The sequence below is a fragment of the Brassica rapa genome, chromosome A03 (assembly GCF_000309985.2).
Source record: "Brassica rapa cultivar Chiifu-401-42 chromosome A03, CAAS_Brap_v3.01, whole genome shotgun sequence".
NCBI classification, from domain to species: domain Eukaryota; kingdom Viridiplantae; phylum Streptophyta; class Magnoliopsida; order Brassicales; family Brassicaceae; genus Brassica; species Brassica rapa.
The window spans coordinates 1,243,737-1,260,781 of NC_024797.2; the positions used below are offsets into that span (position 1 = coordinate 1,243,737).

The 17,045-nt window shown below is 37.4% G+C and overlaps 6 protein-coding genes across 9 annotated transcripts; 4 read left to right on the plus strand and 2 right to left on the minus strand.

The window, feature by feature from the left end:
• Positions 1-3,956: 3,956 nt before the first annotated feature.
• Positions 3,957-6,229, minus strand: LOC103855713 (aspartyl protease AED3). Its single transcript, XM_009132728.3, has 3 exons — positions 5,663-6,229; positions 4,671-5,151; positions 3,957-4,498 (listed from the first exon to the last, which is right to left on the minus strand). The coding sequence occupies exons 1-3, from the start codon at positions 6,137-6,139 to the stop codon at positions 4,137-4,139; spliced, it is 1,320 nt and encodes a 439-aa protein (XP_009130976.1). The 5' UTR covers positions 6,140-6,229; the 3' UTR covers positions 3,957-4,136.
• Positions 6,230-6,551: 322 nt separating this feature from the next.
• LOC103855714 (40S ribosomal protein S4-1) lies at positions 6,552-8,594 on the plus strand. The gene is made up of 5 exons (XM_018658112.2): positions 6,552-6,708; positions 7,010-7,087; positions 7,178-7,358; positions 7,438-7,535; positions 7,977-8,594. The coding sequence occupies exons 1-5, from the start codon at positions 6,706-6,708 to the stop codon at positions 8,403-8,405; spliced, it is 789 nt and encodes a 262-aa protein (XP_018513628.2). The 5' UTR covers positions 6,552-6,705; the 3' UTR covers positions 8,406-8,594.
• A 235-nt stretch (positions 8,595-8,829) lies between these two features.
• LOC103855716 (PRA1 family protein B6) lies at positions 8,830-9,930 on the plus strand. The gene has a single exon (XM_009132731.3). It carries the CDS (start codon positions 9,083-9,085, stop codon positions 9,737-9,739), a length of 657 nt encoding a protein of 218 aa, XP_009130979.2. The 5' UTR covers positions 8,830-9,082; the 3' UTR covers positions 9,740-9,930.
• On the minus strand, positions 9,897-12,137 carry LOC103855715 (sorting nexin 2B). Its single transcript, XM_009132730.2, has 5 exons — positions 11,030-12,137; positions 10,752-10,961; positions 10,406-10,666; positions 10,233-10,319; positions 9,897-10,118 (listed from the first exon to the last, which is right to left on the minus strand). Exons 1-5 carry the CDS (start codon positions 11,933-11,935, stop codon positions 10,038-10,040), a joined length of 1,545 nt encoding a protein of 514 aa, XP_009130978.1. The 5' UTR covers positions 11,936-12,137; the 3' UTR covers positions 9,897-10,037.
• Positions 12,138-12,362: 225 nt separating this feature from the next.
• LOC108871137 (nonsense-mediated mRNA decay protein 2) lies at positions 12,363-14,476 on the plus strand. Its single transcript, XM_033288734.1, has one exon. It carries the CDS (start codon positions 12,947-12,949, stop codon positions 13,436-13,438), a length of 492 nt encoding a protein of 163 aa, XP_033144625.1. The 5' UTR covers positions 12,363-12,946; the 3' UTR covers positions 13,439-14,476.
• On the plus strand, positions 13,611-16,836 carry LOC103855717. 4 transcript variants are annotated; one of them, XR_004456785.1, is made up of 14 exons: positions 13,611-13,934; positions 14,011-14,088; positions 14,159-14,324; positions 14,401-14,515; positions 14,596-14,643; positions 14,717-14,781; positions 14,856-14,916; positions 15,012-15,065; positions 15,154-15,201; positions 15,284-15,514; positions 15,607-15,663; positions 15,742-15,837; positions 15,914-16,065; positions 16,180-16,836. XR_004456785.1 is itself a non-coding variant. In XM_033288731.1 (13 exons), exons 1-13 carry the CDS (start codon positions 13,655-13,657, stop codon positions 15,965-15,967), a joined length of 1,353 nt encoding a protein of 450 aa, XP_033144622.1. In that variant the 5' UTR covers positions 13,611-13,654; the 3' UTR covers positions 15,968-16,836. The 4 variants fall into 4 exon arrangements, 3 of the variants coding, with proteins under 3 accessions (XP_033144622.1, XP_033144623.1, XP_033144621.1); XM_033288731.1 differs by having other exon boundaries at positions 15,914-16,836; XM_033288732.1 differs by having other exon boundaries at positions 15,284-15,324; positions 15,409-15,514; positions 15,742-16,836.
• Positions 16,837-17,045: the final 209 nt, after the last annotated feature.

A 17,045-nucleotide genomic window follows, 5' to 3' on the forward strand; every position in this document is an offset into this window, starting at 1 on the left:
CGTAACTACGTTGCTTTCTTTAGAGCACCTCCATCGGGGAGTACTTAGCCCAAGCTCCCTAACAAAACTGAATTAAAATAAATAAAAAAGCCCAAATTAATGCAGTAACGCTCTCTAAACTGGGCTTTGTAGTTTCGGTTGGGACCCCTATCGTGGCGCCTTGTTATTGGCCAGCGCATCAATGCTCTCTCTCTCCTTTGTCGCGAGAAAGCCAAAGGCTATCATTCTCGACTTCTCCGTCTTCTCTCTACGCGATCTCGGCGACCTCCGCGTCTCTCTCGTTATCGGCGTCTGAGAATCGAACCTCGTCGTCTCTCTGTCCAACCTCGTCGTCTCTCTGTCCAACCTCGTCGTCTCTGTCTCCACTTCTCCGTCTTCTCTCTCGGTGACTTTCATTCTGGAGAACTCCGTCTTCTCGGTCGGTGATCTCGTTCTCGGCGTCTCTGAAGCGAATCGCGTCGTCTCTCGAGTCTCGTCGTCCCTATCTCGACCCCTGTTCGTCTCTCTGTTGAAGCTCGTCGTCTCTGTCTCCACTTCTCCGTCTTCTCTCCCGGTTACTTTCATTCTCGACTTCTCCGTCATGTCGCTTGGTTATCTCGTTCTCGTCGTCTCTCTGTCAAGTCTCGTCCTTTCTCGAACCTCGTCGACTCTCTCTCGAACCTCGTCTGGAATCTCGACTCCATCTCCTTATCGGTAAGAAATCATCCCTTGTCTTTTAAAATTGATGTCGATGGTGATTTTTTGATAATACTGAGGATGGTGAAGTCTGTTAGATTACTAGTACATTGTTTCTGGAAATCGATATGCTTAAGGTTAAGTTTTCTTCAGTTTTGTATAAGTTAGCGATGGTGGAAATGATTGTTTGTGGAATCAAAAAGCTTAATATAATTAGTATCTGAATTGTGCTTCACATGATCAGATGAAGCTTTGACGTTTTTTGTTTTAGTTTGCGTTTTATCTCATTACAGAGAACAAGCTTTTAATTATACTTTGTTTGTTGGTTGTGTGAGGGTTGAGGATGTGCGTGGAATAAAGGCAACGGAACATTGCTCAAGATGATCACATCGAAGCTTCTGTCTTTCATTTCACAATGGAGAAGAGGTAAATTATATTTCGATGATCACATCGAAGCTACTTTTGTCCAATCTATTCGAAATCCACAAGGCCCGAAAGCATCCTTATTTGCTACATATCAAGAAGGTGTTCGTAAAGATGTCGAACGTGCTTTTGGGGTCTTGCAAGCTCGATTTGCCATAGTCAAAAATCCAGCTCTTTTGTGGGACAAAATAAAAATTGGAAAGATAATGAGAGCATGTATCATTCTACATAATATGATCGTCGAAGACGAACGGGATGGGAACACTCAGTTTGATGTTTCAGTTTTCGAACAACCGGAATCAAACCGAAGTTCACAAGTCGATTTGAACTTTTCACCAGGGATGCCTTCAAATGTCGGGAATATTATGAGCATGATGACCATTCGGAATGAAGTCCGTGATAACCAGATACATCAACGATTGAAAGCTGATTTGGTTGAGAATATATGGCAAAAATTTGGAATGCATTAAGATTTCAACTAATTAGTTTTTTCTCGTTCATGATTTGTATTTCTATTTTTAATATGTTTTTAAAACTTTTATGTATGCTTTTATTTTAAATTATTCTACTTAACAAAAAAAAAAATTTAAGAACCTCAATGGAGGTTCTACCAATGGAGGATGAAAAAAATAAATAGACTAATAGGGGTCCTTAAGCTTTCAAATCACACAATTAAACACTAAATTAATCTAAAGAACCCCAAAGGAGTCCTAATGGATGGAGGTGCTCTTATATCTTATGCTTTATCTATTGTATAAGTCGACAGCTATAGACAAGTGAGTGACTTTAGACCTACTTTAATGGGGAATGATACATATCTGATATCTCTTTGATTATTACTCTAAACCATATCCTTCTACGTTTTGTCTTTATGCACAACCTGATTTTTCTCCTTCGTGTTTATCAAGTATAATCAAAGAGATATGTATCCAGAAACATTCAGTTGCACTCTTTTTATTTTTGTTGAGACTTCTTGTATTTACAAAGATGTGGGTCTTCTTAAATTGAAAGTTGTGTAGTGTTTGGTGGTAAAATGAAGAAGATGCAAAACTTTTACATATATATAAGAGTTTATTGCATGTCTCTTAGATTGAGATTCTTATCGTAATATAAGATATAGTCTCTTAGTTTTTAATTAAAAAAACTAAGCGATATCTTTTATATCTCTTATATTATTTAAGAGACGTCTCTTAGTGTTTTAGTTAAAATCTAAGAGACTGTATCTTATATTACGCTAAGAATTTCAATCTAAGAGACTGCAATAAACATGTTCTAATATATATAGTTATATCATAATATATTAACAATATTTTTTTAAAAAATATTAATTAACAAAATTGGTATAGTCATATATTAACAATATTGGTATAGGCTGCAACTCATCTTTACTTAATATATATTTGAACCTGATCCTATGGTAATATAAACGTTGAGAAATGGTAAAGATAATATGTGAGGAGGAAAAGACCGAAGAGACGATGATGTGTTGTCTTGTGTAGTGGGCTTTTCAATCAGGCTACGCGTGTAAGTTTACAGCCATATATGCTAAAAGACGCCGTTGTGATGAACGTAACTGACATGCATGCATGCTTAAAATGATTAGCGTTTTGTAAAAAATGCAGCTAGCAATTTCTAACCAAGTTTATGTGTTGTATGTTACATAATGTTAAAGCTTAATTGCATGTACTATAGTTTGAATGGTCTAATGTTATGATTTTAAAATTATTATAGTCGCATTAGTAATGACCACCACCAAAACATATAGTCCTTAGGTATAATATTTTACTAGGTTAAGACCCGCGCATTACGCGGGATGAATATTATATATAAATTATTTTTAAGTATTATATATTTTTTTACATATTATAAAATAATAAATACATATTGAATAATTAAAAATTTAGTAACTATTACGTATATAACTAAATTGGTACAAATACTTAAATAATTTTTTTTATCCAGACAAATATTTTTTTCTATTTTATATGTTATAAAATTAAGTTTAAATGATATTAACATAGATATATAGTACATTTTTAATATTTACATCGGTTAAAAAATATTTATACTCATATTATTTTTGATCGTTTGTATTTTTCTTATAACAAAAATTTTAAATCAATGATAACAATAAAAAATTTATGGGATGTTTAATAGTTTTAGTAATTTATAATTTTAAAAATATTCAATGCAAAGTTTAAAATCTAAATATTAAGTTGTCAATAATTGTTCAAAATGTTTATCAAAAAATTTCAAATAAAATTCTAAATTAAAATACTTATGTATTTTATATGCTATATAATTTATTTTTAAAAAATATTAATATGCATATATCTGATATTTATTAAATGAGACTTCCTACTTATGTAATTTCGTAATCATTTGTATCTTGTTATAATATAAATTTTAAACCATAGATCACAAAAATTTCAGTGTGAGATTTTTAACAACTTTAGTCATTTATATTCGTTTTTTAAAATTCAAAATATAACATATACGGCAAAATCTAAATTTTTATTATATAGTTAATGTGGTTATTTAATTTATTTTAAAATGAATTAAAAATGATAGAGAATAGACTGATTTTTATCAAATCTTTATTATTCAAAATCATTAATTATCATATATACTTTAGCCACATTAGGTAATTCCGTGAGTTTTATTTAAGGAAACAATGAAAAACATTTATGATTAATTTATGGTTAGTTTAATAAAAAAACTTATTATATATTTATATGGACCAACATATTTTTCTAAGGATTCTTAGAATGATTGTGGTGATAACATGTGGCTACAAAAATATGTTGTAGTGTTTCTCTTTTAATATATAGGGGATTCTATTAGTTTTGACCCGAATCTCCAGAGTTAAAACCACATAAGAAACGACTTGATAGGACAAATGCTATACGCCACCGCCCTCTAATAACAGAAATGAATAGTAGTGCGAGCAAACAGAACGTGAAGGACAAAACTGAAAAACACAAAAACAAACAAACAAGTCTCTGCTCTTAAATAATTATACTGTCTCATTCAACTTTTTAAGAGCATAATTCACGTGCCAACCCGATCCGTCCATTGGGAACATCGATCAAGACACGGTGGTTCTGCTGCTGCATGCTTGCGATCACGTTCACCACAGAGTTTACGTTTTCCGGCGCCACGGCAATGGCTAGGCACGACGTGCTTCCGGCGGTGCTGTGTAACATCAGGTTATCAGCGGGCATAGTCATGTTCACTCCCTTGAACATAAATGTTATCGCCGGTACCGTGACTTGCCCCGAGTAGCACGTGTCAAAACCTCCGAGTGACGTCACCACAGCGTTACGTGGCTTCACGCGCCTCCTGAACTCGTCCCTCACCGCCTCGTAAACCGACTTAGCCAACCGCGTGTACACAGTCCCTGCACATCATAATATCATATAGTCGGTTAATAACATTGATTTTAGGTGAACTATTTAGAGTCGATAAACCGGTACAAAAACTAAACCGAAATTGTAATTAAATCAAACAGAAAGTAGAAAATAAAAATCTAACTGAGATTAAACCGGCTTACAAAAAAAAAAATTTCGTACCGGAGTCAAAGATTGTTCCAGCGCCGGTGGTGGGATTAAAAGCAATAGCTTCCTGAGGTAAATCGACGACTTTATTACCAACACGTATCGCAAGGAGGTTGACGTAATACAAAGAGGACCTTCTCGGGTTTCTCAGGAGGGGCGTGTACTTCAAGCGCAGGGGCTGAGAAGTGGGACCGAGTCTCAGCGAACCAGAGAAGGCTAGGGACCTGAAACTCGGTAAACAGTATGAGAAGGTGGATTGGTAAAGTGACTGAGCTTGCGTCATGAGTGATAATGGGCCTCGTCCTAGGCCCAACAATCCTTGTGGCGGAGGGATTGTTCCTCCACCGGCGACCTTGTTGACGCATCCAAAGGTGAAGGCTTCGATTGGATCAGCGGCGAGGCGGATCGTATCCTGAGAGAGGTTAGCGGCGATGGAAGAGCTTCCGTATGTGAGGTTGAAAGAGCACGCGCTTGATCCGCACGTGGGGTTGGGTACCTGCAAGACAAATGTTCACGTGAGTTAGTGAAGTGTGTCGGACTGAGTTGTGCAGTGTGTTCTGTAGTCCCGTGAATGATTATTTGGAAGTGCGGGTGGAATAATCAATTATTAACCACATGGGACCCCACTCTGTGAAAACCTTTTTCACAAAAATTATACTATTATATATACGTATAATTCATCAAATACAATCTAGATCTGATAAAGTGATATACTCCCTTGAAAACATTAGTATGAATACAATTTTTTAATTGGGGAATATTCTCATAATCAGATCTTAAAAACGAAAACAAATTCAGGTTGCTAATATTAAAATGCGACTACATTATAGTATATGCATACATGAGCCAAAAATGTTAAAGTCGATGATGATCATTAATGAAGCTACGCAACTGTGATAAAAAGTGTGAAGAATAAAGTTATATATAATCAAAAACATTCCATGAAACGTATTTATTATAACTGTAGGTGTCACTGTGTCAGGTATGTAAGTACGAAATTATTATACCTGCTTGCACTGAGGAGCGTTACAACTGACGTTCTTATAAGTGGTGGATTTGGCTGGAGAAAAAGCGGTCGTTGAAGGACAGCCAACGCAGCCAGAGCAAGGTAACCAAGCCACGTCACTACTCGTGTCCATGGCTAAAAGTAGAGTCTGAGCCGGAGTACCGATCTTAGCCTTGACAATGTACGTTGCGCTCTGCAGCATTTGACGCCCTGAGGCGACGGGGACCACAGATCTCCCGGCGACGAGGCTGGTCAAGTACTGTAGACGGGCCTGGTCTTGAGCCAGAGTCTTTAGTACACGCGCTTCCCATGAAAGTGGGGAGGAGGATTTGAAGGGTGAGCACGGGCTGTCTATGTGGAAGATTTTTAGAGTAGAGCCTTGGTCTTGAGTGTTGGTTAGGTCACATGTTGGGTGGTTTAACCCAAATGCTAATGGGATGATGAATAGAAGCGGAAGGAGCATAGCTAGAGTGGTCATTGTATTATACGTTTTGGGTTAAGATGTGATATTAATTGCTTTGGCATGAGAGGGTATATATAGTAGTATAAGCTCCAATATCAGTGTTTCAAAAAAAAAAAAAAAAAAAAGCTCCAAAATTCTTCCAGTAGTGCAAAAGTTACTTGAGATTTCCACTACTTTTGTAACTGATGGGCTGAGTAGTAAAATAATGAATACATTCCTCTCATGCAATTGATATTACAAATACATAGAAAATGTTAAATATTTCTGTTATATTTTAATACAACAAATGGGTTTATACAAAGATTGGACTAGTCACATGTGTGGTCCCAGTATTGGTGAAATGCTGCTTGTCACATGCGTGACCAATGATTGAACTCCAGCTCAGCAACAACTCATGCTCTTAAGATCCGAACTGAGCCCACAAGTGTGTTTGCTCCTTTATTGGGCCTGTACTAAGTAAAAAGCCCAATATTTATATAACGTGAACAGCTCTAGGGTTTTAGTTTATTTCCTTTTCATATATAAACGTAGAGTAAGTGCCGCCGCAAAAATAATCACAAGTCGTCGTGCTCGCAACAAAAATGGTTCGTCCGATCTTCTTCCTTTACTTACAGTTTGTGTTAATGCTGTCCCAACGTTTTCTCTATCTCTTGTGCGTTCAATGGTTGCTCATTTCTAGGTAGAAATGGATATTTTACTATGGTAGTTTAGGTTGTGTCTTAATGGCTTCTCTAGTTTGGTCGCTTCATGCCTTATAACACATGTTCTGTAACGTTTGACAAGTTGAGGCTTATGTTGAATGTCATTTCGACGAGGCTGTATCCAATGTGATAGTTCTGTCTCTTTGGCTTGTGTTTGTTTTGACCTTTTATGTTTTGAATGTAGGCAAGAGGATTGAAGAAGCATCTGAAGAGGCTCAATGCACCCAAGCATTGGGATCTTGACAAACTTGGTGGTGCCTTCGTACGTTTTTCCTTAATCTCAAAACTTGTGTTTCAATACCATTCATTACATACTCATTGTAACATGTGTCTCTTAAACTGTTTCTTGCAGGCTCCCAAGCCCTCTTCCGGACCTCACAAGTCTAGAGAATGCCTTCCTCTCGTCCTGATCATCAGGAACAAGTTGAAGTACGCTTTGACATACCGTGAAGTCATCTCCATCCTCATGCAAAGGCATATCCAAGTCGATGGTAAAGTCAGGACTGACAAAACTTACCCTGCTGGCTTCATGGGTAACGTCTCTTAATACTCTCTCGGCACTTCATGTTTATAAAATGATCATTAGACTAAGTTTCATTTTGATCTTAATAGATGTTGTCTCTATCCCTAAGACGAATGAGAACTTCCGTCTTCTCTACGACACCAAGGGACGTTTCCGTCTCCACTCCGTCAGGGATGAGGAAGCTAAGGTATGCAACATTGACTATATGAGTTTTGATTGAGATCTAAAGAATAATGTGTGCTTTGGTTTGTTTTTAAATAATGTAAATTTATGTATTTATACACATATTAAAAACCTTAAAAAATGTTGGTAATAAATATATAGTTTTTGTACTTACCAAATTCTTATCATTTAAATCACTAGTATTTCAAAAATTACTATTTTTTTTAAAGCCCCTAGAAGAATATGTTTCAAAATAAATAGATGTTTTAAAGAGATTTTTGTGTTTTAAAATACATTATGTTTTGATAATCTTATATCAATTTTAGTTTTATTGAGTTAAATGACTACTTTTATAATTTTTTTTGATGATTGGTTGAATCAAATTTAGTTTACATTTTTAGTGCTACATTTTAGAAAAAAACCAATAGGAATTAGAAGAATAATGTGACTTAATTGTACCTTGCAGTTCAAGCTTTGCAAGGTTAGGACGATCCAGTTAGGGCAAAAGGGAATCCCCTACCTCAACACTTACGACGGTCGCACAATCCGTTACCCCGACCCACTCATCAAACCCAACGACACCATCAAGCTCGACCTCGAGGAGAACAAGGTTGTGGACTTCATCAAGTTCGACGTCGGCAACGTTGTGATGGTGACTGGAGGGAGAAACAGAGGGCGTGTTGGTGTGATTAAGAACCGTGAGAAGCATAAGGGAAGCTTTGAGACGATCCACATTCAAGATTCAACCGGACATGAGTTTGCCACGAGGTTGGGCAATGTGTTTACCTTGGGGAAAGGAACTAAGCCGTGGGTGTCTCTACCTAAGGGGAAAGGTATTAAGCTTACCATCATTGAGGAAGCTAGGAAGAGGCTCTCTGCTCAACAAGCTGCTTAAAAAAATTTATTACCAAAGGCTGTTTGGTTTTTTACTCTTGTGTCTTAGACTCGCTACTTGTCTGTGTTTTGAGATTTTTTTCCTCTTTCATGTTGCTTGCAAAACTCTATTACAAGACAGTTTAAGTTTCCAGTAGAGTGTTTTGTATTGAAATTTTAGTAATTTTACTCTTTAAATCTGTTGACTTAATATTAAAACCATAACGAGATTGCAAACGAATCTCTAAGACCCATCATGCATTATTATTAGCTTCTGGTTCCAATGATCTCATTTTCAGACATTTGCTCCAGCCTTTACCCCAACTTGATGCATACAAAATCTGAGTCCACAGTCGAAGAAAGCGAAAACCCTATGAGTAACTTCAGATGCACGCAACCAAATTGCCAATTCTTAAGTGTCAAGTTTCAAGGTTACTAGTAAAAAGTAAGAACAAAGACGTAGAAAGTGAAAGATGGTGTAATGATGTTTTATGGCTCATGATGTAATACACACACAAAGGCAATCGTAGTTTTTTTTTTTGTTTTTAAAGAAAAGAAGTTAAAAGCACATGCTAGTAGCCGACACTATGAAGTAAAGTCCAGCGAACGTGAAAGCCTATCACTTTTTTTGAGATCTCTCTCTCTCTTTTATGTATATTCTTCACTCTGACTTTGTCTGAAAACTAGATCTGTCTCTCAATGGCTTCTCCCCTTCTCCCAACTTCAACTCCTCCTGATCACCTCCCAACAGGTGGTGGTGATCCACAGTTGCTGAGCTCTCTACGCGTCCTCTTTTCCCGCGTTGTATCCTCCGTCCGTCACGCTACATCAGACGCTCGTCCCTGGGCTGAACTCATCGACCGGTCAGCGTTCTCACGGCCACCATCTCTCTCAGAAGCAGCGTCGCGAGTAAGAAAGAACTTCTCCTACTTCAAATCAAACTACATAACCTTAGTAGCAATCTTGCTCGCGGCCTCTCTCCTCTCTCACCCTTTCGCGCTCTTCCTCCTCGCGTCCCTCGCCGCTTCTTGGCTTTTCCTCTACGTGTTCCGCCCCTCGGATCAGCCGCTGGTCATCGGAGGACGCACGTTCTCCGACCTGGAGACGCTGGGGATGCTCTGTCTTTGCACTGTGGTGGTGATGTTCATGACGAGCGTCGGTTCGCTCTTGATGTCTACTCTGGCTCTTGGGATGATGGCTGTGGCCGTGCACGGCGCGTTTCGTGCGCCTGAAGATTTGTTTCTTGAGGAGCAAGAAACCATTGGGTCTGGTCTTTTTAACTTCTTTAACCAAAATGCTACAAACGCAGCAGCTGCTGCTATTGCCACCTCCGCCATGTCAAGAGTTCGAGCCTAAGCTTATTAAACATATACCATTTTTCAACATTTGCCAAAAATGTGATAAAATTATTCATATATTTGTATACTATTGAATTTATTCACTCCTTTCGTTTTTATTACTCGTAATATTTCAGTTTTTGTTAATTTATTCCTCGACAATATGTGGACTTGGATGTAATAAAATCTTCTAAACTTGTTTATGGAGTATTTAACTATTTTTGTTTTTGTTGTTTCTTTTACACAAAGTGAAACTGAGTAAAGCACAAAACCATGAGTAAAGAATAAGAATAAGAAAATTACAGGCTGCTCTCTTGTTAAGAGCTCTCTCTATTGTATTGACTAGTCTCCTCTGCAACCTTTGCCCACACATTGGCCATCTTCTCTGCATATCCAACCTGCAAGAGATCATATAACGTTAAGATAGCATCCATTTTATGTAAGAACTTCCTTAAACATATCAATGTATCACTCTCTCTAATTAAGACCTCACTCATCTAATAACAATGTACCTGATTAACAACAAAGCCCTTCATCATACTCAAGAAGTCTGCACGTCTTTCTCTGTCCAGCCTTTCAACCTCGCTCCGGTTATTTTCCTGACATGATAAATACATATTCATATAAGACTTCAAATCGGCATATAACTTTTGTTATGTATATGGGCACTGACTGAAACCACCACCTTGATCCGCTCATAGTCCCTGATGGCTACATTTTTGGCATCTTCAGTGGCCTTGATGGTTTCTTTTAACTCTTCTATCTTCTTAATCCTTGACTTGTCACCGCCAAACACCTTTGACGACGCAGCTTCGAGCTTCTCTGCTCTTCCTTCAAGTGAAGAAACCTCGGATAGAAGCGTCTGAACTGTCAGTAAAGCACTAGATCTATTTGCAAACGCTCCCTGGACCGCCATCATTACGCCAAGGTAATCGTGAAGTGTGTCCTGACATCAAACAACACTTCCTTAATGAAAACCAAAGCCTTTCCCAAACGAGAGCTGAATAAACTCTTCATATCTACAACATTACCAAATGCTTGACCGTCTGAGAGTTCAGCTCTCTGTAGAATCTGCTAGCTTTTACAGCCACGGTGGCTAAATTCTTCATATCATTAGCACGAGCTCTTTGAGAATTGAAGACAGCTTCTTCGTTCTCGAACTTAGTCAACTTAATGAACGCTAATCCCAACTCCCCCATCGTCTCCCCCATGTCTTGCTGCGCCTTGACAAGTGTCTCAGCCTACAAAAGACCATACTAAAGCTTAACCGATGCAATAAAAGGAAGTTAAACAAGTACGAACCCTCTACCTGCTGAGAGGCATTAATGATCTCTTTCTCAAGATCATGCATCTTCTCCTTCTTCTCCAAAAACTCTTTATCTTCCTCCACAACAGCTGGTTTAGCTCCACCCCAGTCATTAGAAACCGACTGTCTAAGCTCTTTAAACAACCTAAACAGATCTCTACCGCTTCTAGCCGGCTGAGCCACCTCAACCACAGAGACACCACCATCCAACACCCTAGACGCCACACCTGTTCCCATCTGCAGCGTTAACGGCAACTTCCCTTCCACCTGAAGAAACACCTTCAACTCATCGCTACACCTAATCACAGGATGCGCAGCGAGCCTGCGCAAGTACTTCTCCAACGCAACTCTCCTCTGCTCAACAAACTCTTGCCTCTGCATCACTTGGCTCTCCACCACGCTCTTATCCGGCCTCGGCGGAATACAAAACCCCTTATAAGACTCAGCTAACCTATCCGCTAATGCAACAACGTCTCTAAACCTCCTCCTCACGGTAAAGTCGGAACCTTTATACTCAGGGAGATTCGTTCTCGTTGTAATCAGGTACGTGACGTAAGTGCTTCCTCCGGAAAGCATGGAGCTTGCAGCTTCCTGCTCCTTCTGGGGGCTGGAAACAGTGATCTTGATGTAGTCCGAGGAGCTGGAGGAAGACGGAGATCTAGAGAGTGTGTCTGAGGAATCATCTGAGTCATCGAAAGGGCTGAAGACAACGTCCGCGTAAGAAGGAGGCTCGATGTAAGAGGTGCCGCCGTTTGGAGGTAAGGAGAGTGGATCGGAATCTGCCGGAGTGACGATGATCGGCGGCGGAGAGAGGTGGTGGCTGCCGTTGTCGTCGCGGAGGAAGAGACTCTCCATCTCCTCCTTGGAGGCGTGGAGATGGGAGTCTTCGTCGTTCTCTGAGCCCATCATTTTTGGTGTGAGTGATGAATCTAATTTTAGTAAGAATTGGAGAGAGAAATTGAGATTTCCGATGATGTGAAGCTGATACGGTGGTCGTGAACCGCGATTAGAAGCCGGAGAGGCTGAGTCGCGGCGGTGGTGGTCACGGAGGAGACTGGATCGATGAGTGTCGTGACGAGTCCCGTCAATGAATCAAATTGGGGAAGATGAGATGAGATTCGGGTCATGTTGAATACTTTAGATGGGCTTTGACCCGACTCGGCCCAATATGTACGGCCCAATATATAACTTATTCTCAAGCGTGATCGGCATATCTCCGCATCCAAACGAGTTGCCTGGATTATATTTTATGAAATGTTGTGAAGTGTAAGAAATATATAGTTACGTCTATATAAAATTATTTAAGTAGTTTATCGACATTTCACTGAAATTACTACGATGTTTCTTTGACGGATAAATTATCCAAATTTCAAAAAAGTCTATTATCATTGACCTTATGATGAGCTCCATTATCGATTCACTGAAATTACGACGATGTTTCTTTGATGGATAAATTATCCAAATTTCAAAAAAGTCTATCATTGGGATTATCATGAGCTCCACCAGCCATGTGAGTGGTGCAATGTGCAAGAAAGCCTCTCCGTTTACTTTATTTGTGTAAATGAACAGTTGCCAATCAAGTTCACCACAAACATTATTTAACAAGTTTTGGACCCATTGCATCGAAGTTTCACATTCACCCAAGGCTCATGTGTTTTGGGTCTTTAAATAATATATTTAAGAAAGCCCAAGTCTAAAACAATCTTTTAAGATATCAAAGCTTTCTATCCACACCTCATTGCCACAAAACTTCTCAACTCATGACAAGGAGCTTCTCTCACACACTTTTGCCCCTTTGTATAAAGCGCGCCAAAACCTCTGTTCTATTCTATCACACCAAAGCTGAATTAACTACCAAAGACTCTTCTTCTCCCCCTCGCTTCTCGTAATATTTTATTTTTGTCTACTTTGGCTGCAAAGATGTTGGACATAGCGTATGAATTGGTGGGACAAGCCACGTCGAACTCGCTTCTTATGTTCTGTTTCTGCAACCTCATCATAGTCATAATCCTCACTGGATCCTCAAAACCCGGTTCGATGGATTCTCAAGATTACAACACTTTTACTTCCTCTGTGAGCTTCAACAACCTTGCTTCTGAAGATCATGATTGTTGTGGTGATGATCATGATCATGAAGAGATGATTGTCATTGATGTTCAAGATGAGTCTCTGACCGATCCCTCCAGCATTCCAGACGAATACGAGGACAAAGAAAGCTGCCATTGTTGTCATGATGATGATGATGAGGAGGAGGACGAGGATGATGATGATGATGATGATGAGAGCAGTGAGGCTGATGTTGAAGAAGAGGAAGAAGACGATGAGTTAAGAAAAAGAGCAGAAGAGTTTATAGCAAAAGTCAACAATGAGTGGAAGCATGAGAAGCTTAGAGCTTTGAACTTAGTTTATTGATTTTGATAAAAAATTTAAACCGTTAGACATACTTTTTTTTTTTTTTTACCTTTGTGTAACTTTGTACCATAGTTTTTTCTAAGGTTAAATAAAGTGTGACATTATTTCTATTTATCAGTCCTAATAATTTCATACAAACGGTAATAAGTTTAACTTCTGTATTTAGCCAACGGCCTTCGTTTAAACACCATTATTTTGTAACCACGCCATACAGGTATGAGCCGTTGCCTTTTTTTTCTTGTTCCTACAAATTTTCCAGAGACGGAACAAAATGATCATAATCATGGCTCTGTTCTGATTGATTTAAATCTCCACATTTTTTCTTCTTACAAGACAATGATGGATCCGGATATGTTTGCAGAAGATCCCTCCTTCAATGAGAAATTCGACATTGATTTCGAATTCGACGCGCCTCGGTTCTATGACTTCTCCAAACCGGAACTCGATTCAGAAACAGAGCTTTGGTTTGAATCAGCTGGAAACTATCCTCCTTCACGTAAGATCTCAATCTTTTTTGATAATTTGATGGAAATTTTTGTTCTCTTGACAATGATTATCCCTTTTAATCTCAGCATTTAGCCTTAATCTGAGCTGTATATTCGACGATAAACATCTCAAGATCCCCAAACCCGTCTCGGATAAATACAACGGTATTATACTTAATTCCTCTGTTTTTTTGCTCTGTTTTCTTGCGACTCAAGGTTTTTATATGGTGATTAGGGTTCATTTATTACAACCAAACTGCTAATTATCTTCCTAAGTCGACGCAAAAGTCTAAAAACAAACCTTTCTTACGAAAGAACTCGACTTTGACGAGACCCACTGCTTCTTTATTGGCGAGACAGAACAAACCTCTTGACATTTACTCTGTTCAGCTTCTCACAAGGTACTATAACATGTTTCCTCTTGAGGAGTCTTTTTTTTTTTCCCCTAGCTTCTATCTAATTTAAAATGTTTTGTAGATGTCAGAGATCATTAGGGAAACTCGAAGGCAAGATCTCATCCTCTGTTATATTATCAATGCCTCAAACACAAGATACCAAAAGGCAAAAACTTGAGTCTGGCTTCTTGCGCAAGGTCTTTTTATACTCACTGCTCTCTCATCTTAAACCCATTTTTGGTTTTGGGACTAATCTTGCTCGCCTTTGTGTAATTAGATATCAAGGTTGGAGCAAACTCCCTTTGTACATAAGGTTCCAAAGAAGGTAATGCACTTAACGTTATAAACTAAACATTTATAGTATCATCTTCTTTTATTTAATATATTTGTATATACAGTTATCAAAAGTCACTGTTCCAAAGGAACCTAACCTTAAGACTGCCCAAAGAGCTACAAGACAGCGGTAAGGACTTTCTTTAAAATCTTGGTTTCCTCAAATGGCATGCTTACTACCTATCTGCAATGAATCTCTTTCAGGTTTAAGGCTAATTCAGCACCTGAGCAGGTTGCGAGATTTAGCTCTACAATGACTAAAACAGTGAGTGTGAAATTCTTTTATTTGTTTCTTTCAATACAAGCAACTTGTTCGCAGCAGTATATACAAATCTTTGTTGTGTCTGAACGCATTTGTAGGTTCAAGAAAGTTTTTCTCATAAAAAGAGTACGCCTGGCTCTCAAGATTTTCAGGTCAAAATCTTTCAAAGGACATTTTGATAATTGATACTCATATTCATACCACAGTCTCACCAATTTTCTGTTTCTTTATATTTTGTAGAGGTTTCAATTAAGGACATCTCTTAGAGCCAAGGAACGTTCTTCTAGTGTAAGTCTCAAAACTCACTACACAAAGTTTCTACGCTGTTTGTTGATATCTCTCTGGATATAATGATAATTCTCCATTGCAGGCTAAAAATGCACCCAAAGATGATCCTACTCACTCCTTAATGTTAGTCCATAGTTTTTTCTCTATTTGCATTTACTCGAACTGGAATCAAGATTTCTCAGAATGTTTCTTTCACATCTTGTGCAGGTCAAAGTCCGTTGTGTCTAGAAGTAGTAGGAGAGTGAAGGAATCTCACATCTCAAAGACAAATAGTCAAGTTTATGAATCTAAGATTAGACATCTAGAATCAAAGGTGGTTTCCTCTCCCAACAAGAACTATAATCCATAAAAGGTATTTGATTAACATAGAATAACATACACTCATGAAGCTTTTATTCTTGATAGGTATCAAGAAAATTTGGTGAAACAACGGAAATCAAACATGAAAACAATTTTCCGAGGGTAAGTTACTGTTATTGTATGTTGGTTCTTGAAACTGAAACTATTACAACATCTTCATGGACCATGTAATATATGTAGATGGAGAACCACCGTTGTTTTAGTTCATTGAAGGAATTTGAAGCTCCAAATGTCACAAACTCCCAAGATGAACATTTTATTGAATCTCTCAGAAAAGTAAGTGAGCATTTTATCATATTCAACTTTTTTAAATTTGTGTTTTCTTATGAATATTAACACATTTTTCTTACAGCTATGTCTCACTTCCGATACTGATTTAGTTGCTCCTTGTATCTCATCTACATAGAGAATTTTCAAGATATTATTTTGCTTGTACAAATTAGAGATGACTATGAAGAGATTTGAGATTTTTAATGCGAGGGAAGAATCATGCATGTTTAGCAGGTATTTGAAACCTAGTGTTTTGTTCTGTCTCAACATTTACTTAGTTATATTTAGACCAAACAACACATCTCCATCAAATCACATTTCTAAAACGAGTTTGAATTTTTGTTGCAGGACATTCATTAGGAAGTACCTAATTGTTCCTTGAGTTTCACAGTTGTATTAAAGCATATTATATATATGTGCTCTTATTAGATGGTAGAAGTTTCATAAATTTGCAATGTTTGTGTTTGATCATCAATGAAATAATGTACAAAATTTATACATTGTGATAGAAGTAGTCCTTAATGGATGGATGTGCGTGCTTTAAAAAGGAGATTGAAAGACTTTTATCAGTGTTACAAAAAAAAAGACTTTTATTAAAGCCGTGTAATGTGTTTTGGAAAGACATTTTCCACAATTTTAACAACAAACTTCCGGATATATGGGAAGTGACTGGTTGGACTTTATCTCCTTACTTACTTGCGTTATTTACTTTTAAATCACTAAACTTTACAAATCATACTTTACCTTTATTTTTAATAGTTAAAACCTAAATCAAGTTTTCGTAAACTTTTACCAATCATGCTTTAGCTTTATTTTTAAAGCTACAGCAAAAAAAACTAAAGCAAATTTTTTTTAATGTATTTTAGGTAAAAAACCTAAAACTTTATTTTATAGGCTGTAGAATCTGTGAAATAAAATATTATCTATAATATCAAATAAATTAGATAATCATAATTAAAAACATCTATAAATATTTAATTCAATTTTGGGTGTTGTAAAAATTATTAAAATATTTTAAATAAAATATATATTATTTATATATCACATTTTAAATAACAATAAACTTTGAGAATTTATAAAAAGTATTAATATAAATTATTTAATTGATAAAAAATAATTATTTTCTATGTACATCACATATTTCACATATTTATTTTAAAATATCTACAGTCTATAATTTACAGCTACAACAAATTTAACTAAAACAAAAATCT

Excerpts from the sequence above, each read along its gene's own strand:
- LOC103855713 (XM_009132728.3), bottom strand. The coding sequence starts at position 6,139 with ATGACCACTCTAGCTATGCTCCTTCCGCTTCTATTCATCATCCCATTA. Across the intron at positions 5,152-5,662 it reads ACGCTCCTCAGTGCAAGCAG|GTACCCAACCCCACGTGCGG; the intron begins GTATAATAATTT and ends TTTGTCTTGCAG. Across the intron at positions 4,499-4,670 it reads TGGAACAATCTTTGACTCCG|GGACTGTGTACACGCGGTTG; the intron begins GTACGAAATTTT and ends TATGATGTGCAG.
- LOC103855714 (XM_018658112.2), top strand. Across the intron at positions 7,359-7,437 it reads TTACCCTGCTGGCTTCATGG|ATGTTGTCTCTATCCCTAAG; the intron begins GTAACGTCTCTT and ends TGATCTTAATAG. Across the intron at positions 7,536-7,976 it reads TCAGGGATGAGGAAGCTAAG|TTCAAGCTTTGCAAGGTTAG; the intron begins GTATGCAACATT and ends TGTACCTTGCAG.
- LOC103855716 (XM_009132731.3), top strand. The coding sequence starts at position 9,083 with ATGGCTTCTCCCCTTCTCCCAACTTCAACTCCTCCTGATCACCTCCCA.
- LOC103855715 (XM_009132730.2), bottom strand. The coding sequence starts at position 11,935 with ATGATGGGCTCAGAGAACGACGAAGACTCCCATCTCCACGCCTCCAAG. Across the intron at positions 10,667-10,751 it reads CTCAGACGGTCAAGCATTTG|GACACACTTCACGATTACCT; the intron begins GTAATGTTGTAG and ends GTTTGATGTCAG. Across the intron at positions 10,119-10,232 it reads AGGGCTTTGTTGTTAATCAG|GTTGGATATGCAGAGAAGAT; the intron begins GTACATTGTTAT and ends GATCTCTTGCAG.
- LOC108871137 (XM_033288734.1), top strand. The coding sequence starts at position 12,947 with ATGTTGGACATAGCGTATGAATTGGTGGGACAAGCCACGTCGAACTCG.
- LOC103855717 (XM_033288730.1), top strand. The coding sequence starts at position 13,655 with ATGAGCCGTTGCCTTTTTTTTCTTGTTCCTACAAATTTTCCAGAGACG. Across the intron at positions 13,935-14,010 it reads TGGAAACTATCCTCCTTCAC|CATTTAGCCTTAATCTGAGC; the intron begins GTAAGATCTCAA and ends TTTTAATCTCAG. Across the intron at positions 15,664-15,741 it reads ATGAAAACAATTTTCCGAGG|ATGGAGAACCACCGTTGTTT; the intron begins GTAAGTTACTGT and ends TAATATATGTAG.